At 44.1% G+C, this 16,552-nt stretch overlaps 1 protein-coding gene across 3 annotated transcripts; it reads left to right on the top strand.

The window, feature by feature from the left end:
• Positions 1-15,884, top strand: LOC110538505 (phosphoinositide 3-kinase regulatory subunit 5). 3 transcript variants are annotated; one of them, XM_021625365.2, is made up of 18 exons: positions 1-208; positions 2,863-2,975; positions 3,856-3,956; positions 4,221-4,289; positions 4,434-4,572; positions 4,915-4,990; positions 5,125-5,302; positions 5,586-5,754; positions 5,975-6,043; positions 6,173-7,002; positions 7,187-7,312; positions 7,419-7,547; positions 9,383-9,476; positions 9,656-9,732; positions 9,818-9,911; positions 10,110-10,192; positions 14,850-14,962; positions 15,079-15,884. In XM_021625365.2, exons 2-18 carry the CDS (start codon positions 2,876-2,878, stop codon positions 15,227-15,229), a joined length of 2,598 nt encoding a protein of 865 aa, XP_021481040.2. In that variant the 5' UTR covers positions 1-208; positions 2,863-2,875; the 3' UTR covers positions 15,230-15,884. The 3 variants fall into 3 exon arrangements, with proteins under 3 accessions (XP_021481040.2, XP_021481041.2, XP_036794486.1); XM_021625366.2 differs by having other exon boundaries at positions 14,847-14,962; XM_036938591.1 differs by lacking the exons at positions 1-208; positions 2,863-2,975; positions 3,856-3,956; positions 4,221-4,289; positions 4,434-4,572 and having other exon boundaries at positions 5,130-5,302; positions 14,847-14,962.
• The last annotated feature ends 668 nt before the right edge of the window (positions 15,885-16,552 follow it).

The raw sequence follows: 16,552 nt of genomic DNA, 5'->3' as shown, positions 1-16,552 counted from the left end.
ACTTTCATTCAGTTCCTGTTTAGCTACACATGCTCACTTGACTTTGAATTTGGATCATCTATTTTCGTTGGGCTGTGGCAGCACACACAGTGAAGGATGTGGTCACTGTATTCGTGTCCCTTCCACTGGTGAGCCACAGCTGGATGGAAAAAAATCGCTGGGATATAAAGCACTGCTGAATGACACATACCCTTCAGGACAGCTGCAGGTAAGATTTAACAATCTTCACCCAGTGTCTGGTCTACTGCTTTGATGAAATGTCAACAGGTCCTTTCTCCTAGAATAATTTAGACATTGTGTAAGAAGTTGATGGTGTATGTCTTGACTCAAGGAAGGAAAATAATTGAGACTCAAGTTTTGAGTTTAAGCTGCAGTTGAGTGTGTGTGCAGTGTTGCTACCCTCTGTACCCAACAACAACACTGATCTCACTTATGGTGCAAACCAAGATCAGTCGCTTAGATTTCTTAGAAAATGGGCCCATTTTGCAGAGGTGTGAAATTTCTAAAACTTCCAAAAAACGTTGCTGCAAAAGCAAAGTGTTGCTAAAGCCTTCGTTTCCTGTTCCTCTTTCAACATATCATCCACACAATCTGTCAACAACAGTCTTAACCAAGTCACAAAATGATCGTCGCGGTGTTGCTTCATGTACTCCAACACACTCAGTTATTTGTTGCTCCCAGTACGGTGTTGTTGTCCCTGTGTTATGTGGGAGTCCTCCGACCGGCACCATGGATCACAGGAACAGTGTCACAGGGTGACACCTGCTTCCTCTTCTGAGGTTGGAATTCTGGCCAGAGCCAGTACAGTAATGTCAAGTAGAAAATTGTCAGTAGAAGGACCTTATGGAAGAGCTCAGAGACTTTCAATGTGGCACCGTCAGAAGATGCCACCTTTCCAACAAGTAGGTTAGTCAAATTTCTGCCCAGCTAGAGCTGCCCCGGTCAAATGTAAGTGTTGTTATTGTGAAGTGGAAACGTCTAGGAGCAACAACGGCCCAGCCGCTAAGTGGTAAGCCACACAAGCTCATAGAATGGGACCGTTGAGTGCCGAAGCGCGTAGCATGTAAAAATCATCTGTCCTCGGTTGAAACACTCACTACTGAGTTCCAAACTGCCTCTAGAAGCAATGTGTTCGTCGGGAGCTTCATGAAATGGGTTTCCATGGCCGAGCAGCCGCAAACAAGCCTAAGATCACCATGTGTAATGCCAAGCGTTGGCTGGAGTGGTGTAAAGCTCACTGCCATTGGACTCTGGAGCAGTGGAAACGTGTTCTCTGGCGTTATGAATCATGCTTCACCATCTGGCAGTCCGACGGACTAATCTGGCTTGGCGGATGGCAGGAGAACGCTACCTGCCCTAATGCACAGTGCAAACTGTAACGTTTGGTGGAGGAGGAACAATGGTCTGGGGCTGTTTGTCTTGGTTCAGGCTAGGCCCCTTAGTTCCAGTGAAGAGATATCTTAATACTACAACATATAATTACATTCTAGATTATTCTTTGCTTCCAACTTTGTGGCAACAGTTTGGGGAAGGCCCTTTCCTGTTTCAGCATGACATTTCCCCCATGCACAAAGTAAGGTCCATGCAGAAATGGTTTGTCGAGATCGGTGTGGAAGAACTTGACTGGCCTGCACAGAGCCCTGACCTCAACCCTATCAAACACCTTTGGGATGAATTGAAATTCTGGCTGCGTGCCAGGCCTAATCGCCCAATATCAGTGCCTGACCTCATTAATGCTCTTGTGGCTGAATGGAAGAAAGTCCCCGCAGCAATGTTCCAACATCTAGTGGAAAGCCTTCCCAGAAGAGTGGAGGCTGTTATAGCAGCATAGGGGGACCAACTCTATATTAATGCCCATCATTTTGGAATGAGATGTTCGATGAGCAGGTGTCCACATACTTTTGGTCATGTAGCATACGTGAAAAGCTACCATCAAGTTCACACAACAGAACTATAAATATGGTATGTGTGCACAGGAAAGGTTTCAGTGAGTAGGGCAATGTAATTTTATTATTCCATGTCATCACATTCCTGACTTAAAGATACATTCCCAGGATCTTCAGCACAACAAATGTGTAACATATTGCACAAATTGGATTTGTAACATATCACACAAATTGCTACATTTGTATAATACTGCATCATACAAATTGCACAATTCCTAACATCACACGAAATAGATGATGCCGTACACAATTGGATGACATAGTACACAAAAAACAGGGACTCGTTTTGGCTCGTGAGCATCACTTTCAAAACTACTGGCCGAAATGATATAAAGTTTCAGAGTGATCTTGAACTGCCATTACATCTAAATATCTCCTCATCTCATGTAGGGTATGAACTTTACCCTCTGAGTTCTTCCTTAGTCACGTTCCAAGTAATCATAATAGGGAGGCTCTTTTCCTGTTTGTTCTGCCACAGTTGACCCTCAGTTTCCTATTGACATCTCAGTCCCTGTTGCATGGCAACAGTGGCAGGGCTGCCTTTGGACCCCAGCTGTACTTCACAATGACATCTTCCTGTCTGCACACATGAAGCAAGAGACCCTGCAGGTTAAATATAGGGCCCCATGGGGACCCAGGTCTGTGTGGGAGGTCACAGCAGCTTTACTCTGGGCCTAAGGCTCTTATTTAATATATGCCCAATCTGATCATCAGTCTGTGGATTAACAAAGAGCCAGGGGAGTTCACACTGCTGAAACATGGTAGTGTTCTTTTCTGATAGACTTCTCCATCACCATTTATTTATTACAGCTTTTAGCCATCCACAGATCAAACACTTGTGGTTGCAAGTAATTAAGTAATTAAGAAAAAACGGCAATGTTGTTCAACCACTGAAAATCCTGTGATGCTTTTGCAGGAGATGATCTAAGATGGAGCACACCTCGTGCACAGAGGACCGTATCCACCACGCCCTGGACAGGTGCCTTTATGGCCTGGGCCACAGCTCTCCCAACACACAGCCCTGGAACGGTAAGCCTCATCACTTAGATTTACTGATCTAATGTTCTTTGAAAAGCAAATCTCTTAAGAAGGAAGTTCAATCATCTCAAAATCCAAATGTAATATCCGGATATGATTAATCAGTGTGAAATTTCACCACTTTCACATCTGAATGTTAAGGAATGTGGTACATCGGTTATGCAGTCAATCATGTGTGTTTTCATTCATAAAAAATACTCCCATTGTTGTGAAACAGTGTTAAAATGTTGGGTCATCTAGTTTCGCCATGAGTCAAAGGGGAAATGAAAGAGGTGACACATGGGGGAGGAGGGGGTGAGGACATAGCTCACATGTCAAATAGGAAATTGAGATAATTTCTAGGGAATTTCTAGGGCCTAAATGACTCAAAAGAACAAATGGTATATAAAGCATCAGGCTGTAACACAGCACTCCAGAGTGACAATCAAGCAATAAGGCACAAGGGTGTGTGGTATATGGCCAAGGGCTGTTCTTACGTACGACGCATCGCAGAGTGCCTGGATACTACAATATACCTGGTATATTGGCCATATACCACAAACCCCCGAGGTGCCTTATTGCTATTATAAACTGGTTACCAACGTAATTAGAACAGTAAAAATAAGTGTTTTGTCATACCCATGGTATATGATCTCATATACCACGGCTGTCAGCCAATCAGCATTCAGGGCTGGAACCACCCAGTTTGTAATGCGATATAAGTACTTTACATTTGTCCACACCCACTTAAATAAACTCGTATTAAATATGGACAGCACAGTGTCAATTTTATGTACACAGTATGATTGTTTGGATTTGACCACCATTCCTACTGAAAGGGGAAGTAAGAAAGTATATTTGTCCTACATCGTGTGTTTGTCTGTGTGTTTAGCTGGCCTGTGCATAAACCGCTGGAGTTTAGAGGAACTAGTGAAGCGAGATCCACAAAACTTCATCATCCTACTGCAGCAGATTCTGAGGAAAACTAGGGAGGTATGGCTCTCCATGTAATGAACTGTTCTACATCTGTGTCATTTACTGTAGCTGTAATGTAGCTGTAATGTAACTGTAATGTAGCTGTAATGTAACTGTAATGTAGCTGTAATGTAGCTGTAATGTAACTGTAATGTAGCTGTAATGTAGCTGTAATGGAGCTGTAATGTAACTGTAATGTAGCTGTAATGTAACTGTAATGTAGCTGTAATGTAGCTGTAATGGAGCTGTAATGGAGCTGTAATGTATTTCTATTTTCTGTAGGTTCTAGAGCAGTCCCAGGATGAGCTGGTGGTCCCACTGGCTCTCCTGTTCTCTTCTACTCTTCTGCAGGTGAGCTCAGATACAGTAGACCGCCACACCACAGAAACTCATCATCACCAACCATGACCAGAAACCCACGTGTGGACAGTCTCAGACCAGTCCAATGTAGCGTAGTTCTCCGATGATCCAGTAAATATCTCTCCTCTGTTTCAGACCCCTCACTTCTCCCCTGACTCTGGGGTGCTGCAGGATGCCTGTGAGGTGTTCCACTGTTTCCTGTCCTGGCCGGAGCCCTGCTGCAGCGCCAGCCGACACCTGCTCTCCCTCATCCAGCAGGAGCTCAGGGCACCAGGTATTGAACCCTTGACTCTATACAGCCTCCCTGTTGGTCTGGGTCTCATCTCATCCTTCACTTGTCACTGTCCTGATTCAAGTTCCATTTTCTTCCACATGGTGGCACTATTGTTTAAACCAGGGCTCTCCAACCCTACCATCCTGTAGGTTTTTGCTCCAACCCTAATCTAGCACACCTGATTCTAACAATTAGCTGGTTGATAAACTGAATCAGGCTAGTTAAAACTGGGGTTGGATCGAAAACCTACAGGAGGATAGTTCTCCAGGAACAGAGTTGGAGAGCCCTAGTTTAAACAATACAATACAAACAATACCATCACTTATACTGTATTTCCACCAGGTATCTCATTTCAAAGACTATTGAGAGAAGAACAGGGCTTGACCACCACCACCAGCACCAATCACTCCAAAACTATGTAAGTCAACACAGACCATCCGTGATTAAATCATTCAACATCGCTCCAACTTGAAACATTTAAACACAAACCACTGTTCTCCTCTTTGTTCTGTGTGTGTGTGTGATCATAACTTGTGTGTGTGACTGTATTAGGACAGTATTGTTAATGAGCCCAGGCGAGGATGTCCCTCCCGAGCTCCTGTCTGTCTCTGAGCAGCTGAGTGGTGTCTGTCACTCCCAGAGGGACACCTCCATCACCCTGATCAAACATGCCTTCCAGGCTGCCCTGGGGACCAAGTACCCCCTCCAGATACTGCATCATGCACTGCAGGTATGTCCTATTATATGTGATTCCTAAATGATGTGTTCACAGTTCAGTTACTTCACCTACTGTCACACAGGCATTTCTAAATGATTATCTGTACTCCAGGGTCATAAATTACATTTTTACATTCACCATTTTCTAGCTCCATAATTTAACATATTTTTGGTTGTTCATTTTGGATTTATGCATATATGCATTATGCATGGTGCACCAACACTACTGCATATAATCTGTATCATACATATACTGCTAGCAAGCAGGTTATACAATATCTGTATTTGTCAAACAGTCAAAAGGGGCAGAGGATCTGGAGCAGCTTGTGACTGCAGTAACAGAGGCCCTGGAGACAGCAGCCTCTACACAGGACCCAGACGCAGCCAGAGAGAGTCTATTGCAGAGCCTAAAGGGGCTGGTGGAGAGCATGGGCATACCCCCTCCAGACTGCCATACAAGCCCTGGTGAGAGAACTTTACGACATGCTTCATCATAGTCTCACCATCTGAGGTGTTCCTGGAACAGATAAACTGGTCTACTTTGGGCAAACAGGACGGACTGGGGATGATTAGAGAGAGACAGATGAGGAAGTCAAATGAGTAATGACTGAGAAACTCACAGTGTCACATACAATGCTTGATCATACTTGATCTGATTAGTCTTGGATCTTTCTCTTATTATTAGGAAATGTCCATACACTGACGCTGCCCTTAGCCAAATGTCACATGTACTCCTGGGATAAGGACAACTTCGGTAATGAGCTTTTTTCCCATTGCTTCTTTCTCCATATTCAAGACAGTATATTTCAACACCATACTGTAAAATCTGTATAGCCTTTGTGTCTGTGGACTGTTAATGATGTAATTATGTGTATTCGTTCAGACATTTTAAATGACCTTCTTCAGAGTGAGCTGGACCAGCTCCCAGTCTTTAACCTTCCCACAGACAAGGGAGAGGAGGATGATGAAGATGAGGAAACAGAGGAGGAAACAATAAAGAACCGATACACAGACCACCGGATCTCCACTGTGTCCATCTGCTCCAAAGACTCTATGTTCTCCAGCTACTCCCTGTCCTCCAGCTTGTCTGTGCCCTCCACCCTGTCTGAGTCTTCTGGGGTGGACAGTGACTTCAGCGAGGACTTGGAGACAGATGACGGTCAACCAGAGACCAGGAGGAGACCAAAGTCAAAAGTCCACCTCAGCCAGCGTTTCTCCATGCTCTTCAAGTCCCAACGCAGCTCGTCCCTCTGCCGACGCGCACAGAGCATGGGCTCCCGTGGTGATGTCATTAGAGACGGCCCATCTGGGGCGCTGTTCAAGCGCTCCAAGTCATTGCCTAGACAGGTCCGCCTGCCCCGCTTGCCCCGCAGTTCAGGGGTGCCTGCCCCCACCTCAGATGGACCGTTTCCCCAGAGTCACCACGTGTGTGTCCGGAAGAGGCCCATTCTGAGTTGTGAGGAGGGGGATGGGGTGGAGATGTCCACCCTGGTCAGGGTGGTAGTGTTTGGGGGGGACCGGGAGGCAGGGAGGCTGGCCAGGGCCTACACTGACCTACAGCAGAGGGAGAGCAGGTGTCCTCGCCTCACCAGGGCCTACAGGCTGCAGTTCTACTTTGTCCCTGTGAAGAGAGGGAACCTGGGAGGTCCAGGAGGAGTGTCCATAGGGCCTGAGGGGCACCTAGGGAGTCTACTGAAATGCCCAACATCTACGGTGAGAATACCCAGCTTCTTGATTCTTCCAGAAGAGGAGAAGAGCATTATCTACAGCTGACTTCATAGTTGTGTACAGAAGACTAAAACATTATGACGTGCCATTAGATATGACAATGAGAGCTTATAATCTCTTCCTAACCCTAACATTGTACAACTTATCTTATCTTTGCTGTCACATCCAGAAGTCAAATGCAGTTATACTTGAGGACAGCACCACTGACATCGCCCAGTTGATAGGCATGACTGACCCCTGGTACAAACAGAGCGTGCTCAGTCTCCTCAGCCTGTCCTCTGATGTCCTGTGCCAGGTACCACAATTACAACTTCACCTGGGTTCCTTTTCAAACAGACCATCATGTGCCCTTTAATTATCCTAACTGGGGATTGTATTTCTATATGAATGGAATTTCCCAGACAACTTCTAAAGTGGATTGTGACTCAGATAGCAGCTCCTCTGAGCGGGTTCTCCTCCTGGCAGACCTGGTGCTGTATTACTGTCGAAATGCAGCACAGCCTGTTCTGTTACAACTCTACCAGGCTGAGGTGAGCCCGGTCCTACTTTAACTAATACATACAGTACCAGTCAAAAGTTTGGACACACCTACTCATTCAACGGTTTTTCTTTATTTTTACTATTTTCTACATTGTATTATAATAGTGAAGACATCAAAACTATGAAATAACACATATGGAATCATGTAGTAACCAAAAAAGTGTTAAACAAATCAACAAATGTTTTATATTTGAGATTCTTCAAAATAGCCACCCTTTGCCTTAATGACAGCCTTGCACACTCTTGGCATTCTCTCAATCAGCTTCATGAGGTAGTCACCTGGAATACTTTTCAATTGACAGGTGTGCCTATTTAAAACTTAATTTGTGGAATTACTTTCCTTAATGTGTTTGAGCCAATCAGTTGTGTCGTGACAAGGTAGGGGTGGTATACAGAAGATAGCCCTATTTGTTAAAATACCAAGCCCATATTATGGCAAGAGCTGAAGGTCAGTCATTGCAGAAAATGTCAAGAACTTTGAAAGTTTCTTCAAGAGCAGTCGCAAAAACCATCAAGTGCTATGATGAAACTGGCTCTCATGAGAACCACCACAGGAAATGAAGACCCAGAGTTACCTCTGCTGCAGAGGATAGAAATTGCAGCCCAAATAAATGCTTCACAGAGTAAAGTAATAGACACATCTCAACATCAACTGTTCAGAGGAGACTACGTGGATCAGGCCGTCCGACCGTGAAGCATGCATGGAGGAGGAGGTGTGATGGTGTGGGGGTGCTTTGCTGGTGACACTGTCGGTGATTTATTTAGAATTCTAAACACACTTAACCAGCATGGCTACCACAGCATTCTGCAGCGATACGCCATCCCATATGGTTTGCACTTAGTGGGAATATAATTTGTTTTTCAACAGGACAATGACTCAACACACCTCCAGGCTGTGTAAGGGCTATTTGACCAAGAAGGAGAGTGATGGATTGCTGCATCAGATGACCTGGCCTCCACAATCACCCGACCTCAACCCAGTTGAGATGGTTTGGGGTGAGTTAGACTGCAGAATATAGGAAAAGCAGCCAACAAGTGCTCAGCGTATGTGGGAACTCTTTCAAGATTGTTGGAAAAGCATTACAGGTGAAGCTGGTTGAGAGAATGCAAAGAGTGTGCAAATCTGTCATCAAGGCAAAGGGTGGGAATCTAAAACAGAATATATATTTTTATTTGTTTAATACTTTTTGTGTCACGACTTCTGCCGAAGTCAGTCCCTCTCCTTGTTTGGGCGGCGTTCGGCGGTCGACATCACCGACCTTCTAGCCATCGCCAATCATTTTACATTTGTTTTGTCTTTGTTTTACACACCTGGTTTCAATTCCCCAATTACATGTTCATTATTTAACCCTCTGTTTTCCCCATAGGTTTTGTGCGTGATTGTTTTATGTATGTTCGGTCCGTTATTGTGGGCTCGGTATTACGACATGTTATTGGAATATTTGAGTAAAGTTACTTGTGTTACTCATCTCTGCTGTCCTGCGCCTGACTCCTCTGCACCAGCTACAACCAGACCATTACATTTTGGTTACTACATGATTCAATATGTGTTATTTCATAGTTTTGATGTCTTCACTATTATTCTACAATGTATGAAATAGCAAAAATAAAAACCCTTGAATGAGTAGGTGTGTCCAAACTTTTGACTGGCACTGTATTTCAAAACTGTATTCAGATACACTGTGAAACATTGTAGGATACAAGGAAATTCTATACAGGCGTTTCTGTCTACACCAGTAAATGGATGCTTGAGTCCACATGACTGATGTTTTTCACACAAACACGTGCATGCCATTCAAAGTACTTTCAATTATGTGTGACATAGCTGACCCTGGCTGGGGGAGAGAAGAGAAGAGAGGTGTTTATCCATTCCTTGGAGCTTGGACACACAGCAGGGACACGAGCCGTCAAGGCCATGGGTGAGTTTGCCCACCTCGAACACGCACACATAGGCACACTTATGCATGCACTTGCACAAAAACACACACACCACTCGCAAAGGTTATTTAACAAAACACGCCTGTGTTTTATTCTAGAATATATATGTGTGTCTGTCCTTCTACTGTAATATCTAGTCATGACTGCCTCTGTGTTACAGGTGCAGCTAGTAAAAGGTTTGGGATTGATGGAGATCGCGAGGCCCTGCCATTAGCACTATATATTGTTTATAACAAGGTATTATTTAGCACTTTTTCAAAAACACAATTACAAAATTACTTGAGAGACATTATTTTCCAACCCTTCCATCATTCTATTTTAGGTTTTTGTAAGTGGGAGGAGTCAAAGGACAGAAACAGACATGGTTTGCACCTCAATAAACTTGAGGAAAGCCTGCAAGAGACCTCAGCAGCTAGGTATATGGCTTACCGCAAGCTTTAAAGAAGATAAATTGAGAAAGATGATTACAAAAATAGATGTAATATTTTACACATATTTAGTCATATTTTTCTCTTGACATAACTCCCATGAAATGTTATTTTAATCTTGGTAGTTCCTGTGCAATTGTTAGAAAATAAGACATGAACTACTCAAGATAATGTGTTTGTATCTAGATTCTAAAATGGAGAGTCTTCACTTGACAATGACAGAGGTGTTGAAGATACAGAGCTCCAAATCCAAGAAAAACTACAATCAGGTGAAATAGAGACACAACCGCTTAGGGCCCCGCGGCCGCCTGGGGGCCCCCAACCCACAAAAACAATATATATACAATATATATATATATATATATATATATATATATATATATACACCAAATAGGGCTATATTCTATGTATATATATATATATATATATATACATATATATATATATATATATATATATACAGTACCAGTCAAACGTTTGGACACACCTACTCATTCAAGGGTTTTTCTTTGTTTTTACTATTTTCTACATTGTAGAATAATAATGAAGACATCAAAACTATGAAATAACACATGAAATCATGTAGTAACCAAAAAAGTGTTAAACAAATCAAAATATATTTCATAATTGAGATTCTTCAAAGGAGCCACCCTTTGCCTTGTTGACAGCTTTGCACACTCTTGGCAAGCTTCATGAGGTAGTCACCTGGAATGCCTTTCAATTAAAAGGTATGTCTTGTTAAAGTCATGGGTCATGGGTGCACCTCAGCCACGCTCAAGGTCCTAAACGATATCTTAACCGCCATCGATAAGAAACATTACTGTGCAGCCGTATTCATTGATTTGGCCAAGGCTTTCGACTCTGTCAATCACCACATCCTCATCGGCAGACTCAACAGCCTTGGTTTCTCAAATGATTGCCTCGCCTGGTTCACCAACTACTTCTCTGATAGAGTTCAGTGTGTCAAATCGGAGGGTCTGTTGTCCGGACCTCTGGCAGTCTCTATGGGGGTGCCACAGGGTTCAATTCTTGGACCGACTCTCTTCTCTGTATACATCAATGAGGTCGCTCTTGCTGCTGGTGAGTCTCTGATCCACCTCTACGCAGACGACACCATTCTGCATACTTCCGGTCCTTCTTTGGACACTGTGTTAACAACCCTCCAGGCAAGCTTCAATGCCATACAACTCTCCTTCCGTGGCCTCCAATTGCTCTTAAATACAAGTAAAACTAAATGCAAGCTCTTCAAACGATCGCTACCTGCACCTACCCGCCTGTCCAACATCACTACTCTAGACGGCTCTGACTTAGAATACGTGGACAACTACAAATACTTAGGTGTCTGGTTAGACTGTAAACTCTCCTTCCAGACCCATATCAAACATCTCCAATCCAAAGTTAAATCTAGAATTGGCTTCCTATTTCGCAACAAAGCATCCTTCACTCATGCTGCCAAACATACCCTTGTAAAACTGACCATCCTACCAATCCTCGACTTTGGCGATGTAATTTACAAAATAGCCTCCAATACCCTACTCAACAAATTGGATGCAGTCTATCACAGTGCAATCCGTTTTGTCACCAAAGCCCCATATACTACCCACCATTGGGACCTGTACGCTCTCGTTGGCTGGCCCTCGCTTCATACTCGTCGCCAAACCCACTGGCTCCATGTCATCTACAAGACCCTGCTAGGTAAAGTCCCCCCTTATCTCAGCTCGCTGGTCACCATAGCATCTCCCACCTGTAGCACACGCTCCAGCAGGTATATCTCTCTAGTCACCCCCAAAACCAATTCTTTCTTTGGCCGCCTCTCTTTCCAGTTCTCTGCTGCCAATGACTGGAACGAACTACAAAAATCTCTGAAACTGGAAACACTTATCTCCCTCACTAGCTTTAAGCACCAACTGTCAGAGCAGCTCACAGATTACTGCACCTGTACATAGCCCACCTATAATTTAGCCCAAACAACTACCTCTTTCCCAACTGTATTTCATTTATTTATTTATTTTGCTCCTTTGCACCCCATTATTTTTATTTCTACTTTGCACATTCTTCCATTGCAAAACTACCATTCCAGTGTTTTACTTGCTATATTGTATTTACCATGCCACCATGGCCTTTTTTGCCTTTACCTCCCTTCTCACCTCATTTTCTCACATTGTATATAGACTTGTTCATACTGTATTATTGACTGTATGTTTGTTTTACTCCATGTGTAACTCTGTGTCGTTGTATCTGTCGAACTGCTTTGCTTTATCTTGGCCAGGTCGCAATTGTAAATGAGAACTTGTTCTCAACTTGCCTACCTGGTTAAAAAAAAGAAAAAAAAAAAAGTTCATTTGTGGAATTTCTTTCCTTCTTAATGTGTTTGAGCCAATCAGTTGTGTTGTACCAAGGTAGGGGTGGTATATGGAAGATAGCCCTATTTGGTAAAATACCAAGTCCATATTATGGCAAGAACAGCTCAAATAAGCGAAAATAAACTACAGTCCATCATTACTTTAAGGAATGAAGGTCAGTCAATGCGGAACATTTCAAGAATTTTAAACGTTTCTTAAAGTGCAGTTGCAAAACCCATCAAGTGCTATGAGGAAACTGGCTCTCATGAGGATCGCCATAGGAAAGGAAGGCCCAGAGTTACCTCTGCTGCAGAGGATAAATTCATTAGAGTTACCAGCCTCAGAAAATGCAGCCCAGATAAATGCTTCAAAGAGTTCAGGTAACAGAAACATCTCTCTGAAACTGTTCAGACGAGACTGTGTGAATCAGGCCTTTATGGTCAAATTACTGCAAAGACACTACTACTAAAGGACACCAATAATAAGAAGAGACTTGCTTTGGGCCAAGAAACACGAGCAAAGAACATTAGACTGATGGAAATCTGTCCTTTGGTCTGATGAATCCAAATTTGAGATTTTTGGTTCCAACCGCCATGTCTTTGTGAGATGCAGAGTAGGCGAACGGATCATTTCTGCATGTTTGGTTCCCACCATGAAGCATGGAGGAGGAGGTGGTGCTTTGCTGGTGACACCTTCAATGATTTATTTAAAATGCAAGACACACTTAACCAGCATGGCTACCACAGCATTCTGCAGCGATACGCCATCCCATCTGGTTTGCGCTTAGTCCCACTATCATTTGTTTTTCAACAGGACAATGACCCAACACACCTTCAGGCTGTTTTAGTGCCACGCCCTGACCATAGAGGGCTGTTTATTCTCTATGGTGGTTGGGGCATGACAGTGACTAGGGTGGGTTATCTAGGGGAATTATAATTCTATGATGGCCTGATATGGTTCCCAATCAGAGGCAGCTGATTATCGTTGTCTCTGATTGGGGATCATATTTAGGCAGCCATTTTCCCCATTATGTTTGTGGGATCTTGTGTTTGTGTAGCTGCCTGTGAGCAGCCCAGAACGTCATGTTTCGTTTGTGCTTGTTTGTTTTTGTTTGGTGAGTTTCGATTTATTAAAATATGTTGAACTCTACGCACGCTGCACCTTGGTCCATTCATTAGGACGAATGTGACAGAAGATCCCACCACCAAAGGACCAAGCAGCATGGCCAGGAGGAGCAGGGATCCTGGGCCCGGGAGAAAAGGGAGTGGAGGACATCATGGACATTGGGAGGAGGTTATGGCAGGGGACAAGACCCTGCCATAGAAGCAGACGGAGGCAGCGAAGGAGGATCAACGACGACTCCGGGGTTCACAACCAAGACGCAAGCACGAGAGGCAACCCCGGTGTGGTTGGCGGAGCCAGGTTTTAGACCAGAGCCAACTCCCCCCGCACTTGCTTTAAGGAGCGTGTGACCGTTCAGACACCATGTTATGCTGTGATATGCACTGTGTCTTCACTGCACATCCACAGCCCGGTGCGCTCAGTGCCAGCTCTCTGCACTTGCCGAGCATCCAGCCAGGACAGGTTGTGCCGGCTCAGTGCTCCTGGTCTCCAGTACGCCTCCTCGGACCAGGATATCCTGCGCCGGCTCTGCCTTCACAGCCCAGTGCGTCCTGTGCGAGCGCCCCGCAATTGCCAGGCTAAAGTGAGCATCCAGCAAGGACAGGTTGTGCCAGCTCTACGCTCTAGACCTAGACAGTGCGCCGCCACAATCCAGTACGTCCTGTGCCTCCTCCCCGCACTCGCCCTGAGGTGCGTGTCATCAGCCCGGTGCCACCTGTACCGGTCCCACGCATCAGGCCTCTAATGTGGCTCCACAGGCCAGAGCTTCCGGCGACAGTTCCCAGTCCAGAGCTTCCGGCGACAGTTCCCAGTCCAGAGCTTCCGGCGACAGTTCCCAGTTCAGAGCTTCCGGCGACAGTTCCCAGTTCAGAGCTTCCGGCGACAGGTCCCAGAGCTTTCGGCGACAGGTCCCAGTCCAGAGCGTACGGCGACGTTTCACAGTCCGGAACCTCCTGAGGCGGTCCGGAACCTCCGGAGACGGTCCGCGGTCCGGAGAGTTTTCTCTTAGTACTGTTTATCAGTCACTAACAGTCACTCAATCGTCTAGCCAGCAACTTGCAGTAATCATTGTCGAATTCCGACCCTTTACCCATTGGCCACATTGATATTTGTTAGTCACTCTGACTCAGATATCATATTAACATGGCATAATTCATGGCAAGATGTGTAGAAATGCAGGAAATTTGCTTAAGAAAATTACAAAAATGTTTCCCCACCCTATGGGGAAATGTGTAGAATTACAGGAAATTAGATCTAAAACTGGCAATTTTTCTCTCCACCACATGAAACAATTTGTAGAATTGCATGAAATTACAGATATAGGATCTTAATTTGATGACTTGTTTGTTGCTGAGAATTGTCCAAACAGCACAGTTCATGGAAATTGTCATGAAAAGTAATGTGTAGTGGCTTACTTTGACTAACTCGTGTCCCTTGCATCCTTGACCTCTCCCCTCAGCAGATCTCCAGGTCAGAGGTGAAGGTGGACAAGGTCCAGGTGAGTGGTGGCAGTGGGATCACCTTCCCTGTGTGTCTGGACCAGGATGAGAAGAAGATCATCCAAAGCGTCATCAGGTACAGTATCAATTAAACCAACCACAGGCCTGATCATGTGCTGCCAATATACAGTATATTACAGAAAGATTTTACATGACATGTTGCTGACCCAATAATTATTCTGTTGTGTGTAGGTGTGAGGTGTCGTTGTGCTGTAAACCAGGCAGCGGTTCTGACTGGAGGTCTCACAGGAGCCGGCCTGGTCAGGTCCAGCCACTGCACCCCTCCTTCTGCTCCCTGCTCTGCCTGCCCATCACCTCCTTCTGTGGCTCTCAACCATCATAAAACACTGGACTAGGCTACAACATCCCTCTCCTAAACCACTCAGACATAAACACCCACATGATGTTCTGATAATAATGTATTCCATTTAGCATGAAGCTTTTATCCAAAGCAACATACAGTCATGTGTACATACATTTTATGTATGGTCCCCAGAATCAAACCCACTACCCTGGTGTTACAAGTGCCATGCTCTACCAACTGAGCTACAGAGGAAGTTGTATTATTTTGCACATCTGGTGTTCTGTGTACTGTAATAGTCAACTCAGTCAAAAATATTTTGGCTGCATGATCTTTTCTCCTGTTTTATTCTTTGACAACCTTGAGTGCATGCCTTGTGATGCATTGTACTTGTGTGAGGATGTCTAGACTAGACAAAGGGGAGTTTACTGTTGTGGTGCTATGAGAAAATGTGTTTCACTCAAGATATTGTACAGTCCCCATGGGCTTCCATGGGCATTGCTAGCAGTGCACTGTACATTTTCTGTCATTCTTATCATGTCTGAATATTCATTCATTCATTGAAATGTTCTCTATGCTATAATGTCAACATTTCATTTTTCAACTATGAATGACCCTGAGTACTCCTCAGTTCTCATTGACAAGTGTATAACATGAATAAATACATATATTTATTGAAATAAAGAAAACATATTTAACAGGATTCCACACTGTTGAATTTATTTCAGCTAAGCAATAATATAAAGGAAGTGAACATTGGGTCGCACGTCAGCCTGCCTACATATTACAAAGAAGGTGTGGCCAAATATACTGTTTTAGATTCTGTAGCCTACTAGATTAGCCGGGAGGGCTGACGCGCGACTCACGTACCTAGAGAGGCTACATGATAGAATGTGGGTAATGAATTGTCTTTTTTACCAAACTTCCATCTACGAAAGCAACGGTTTACCGTGTAGCTGCAGCTGCTCATCAGTCAATTCGTCCACGTCCAGTGTCAGCGTACTGTGGCAAAATGCAAGGCAGGTGAATCTCTGTAGGATGACTACTGTATAATTATATTACAGGCTATACTGTAATAGTAAAGTGTATTTGCACCACCTGTAAAGCAGACTTTTGCGATAGTGTTGTAATAGTGATTGCTGCAATGTAGAGTTTTCTGTTTTTACATCTAGAACTCTAACACATATATGTTATTTTTAATGATCTCAGTCATAGATCACTGCACATTGATATCAATTTCACTGTTGCTTATGACAATTTTTTTGTAAATAGCCTAGGTCAGCAATAGTTTACATGTAGGCTTATGCTGAGCCAGTCAACTGGGTTCCCTAAGGAGTTTTTCACCCTAGGCTTGCACTTTTAAAG

Source organism: Oncorhynchus mykiss, chromosome 12 (genome assembly GCF_013265735.2).
Source record: "Oncorhynchus mykiss isolate Arlee chromosome 12, USDA_OmykA_1.1, whole genome shotgun sequence".
NCBI lineage: Eukaryota > Metazoa > Chordata > Actinopteri > Salmoniformes > Salmonidae > Oncorhynchus > Oncorhynchus mykiss.
The sequence above is the reverse complement of the archived record's forward strand: the minus strand, read 5'-3'. Positions and strand labels throughout refer to the sequence as shown.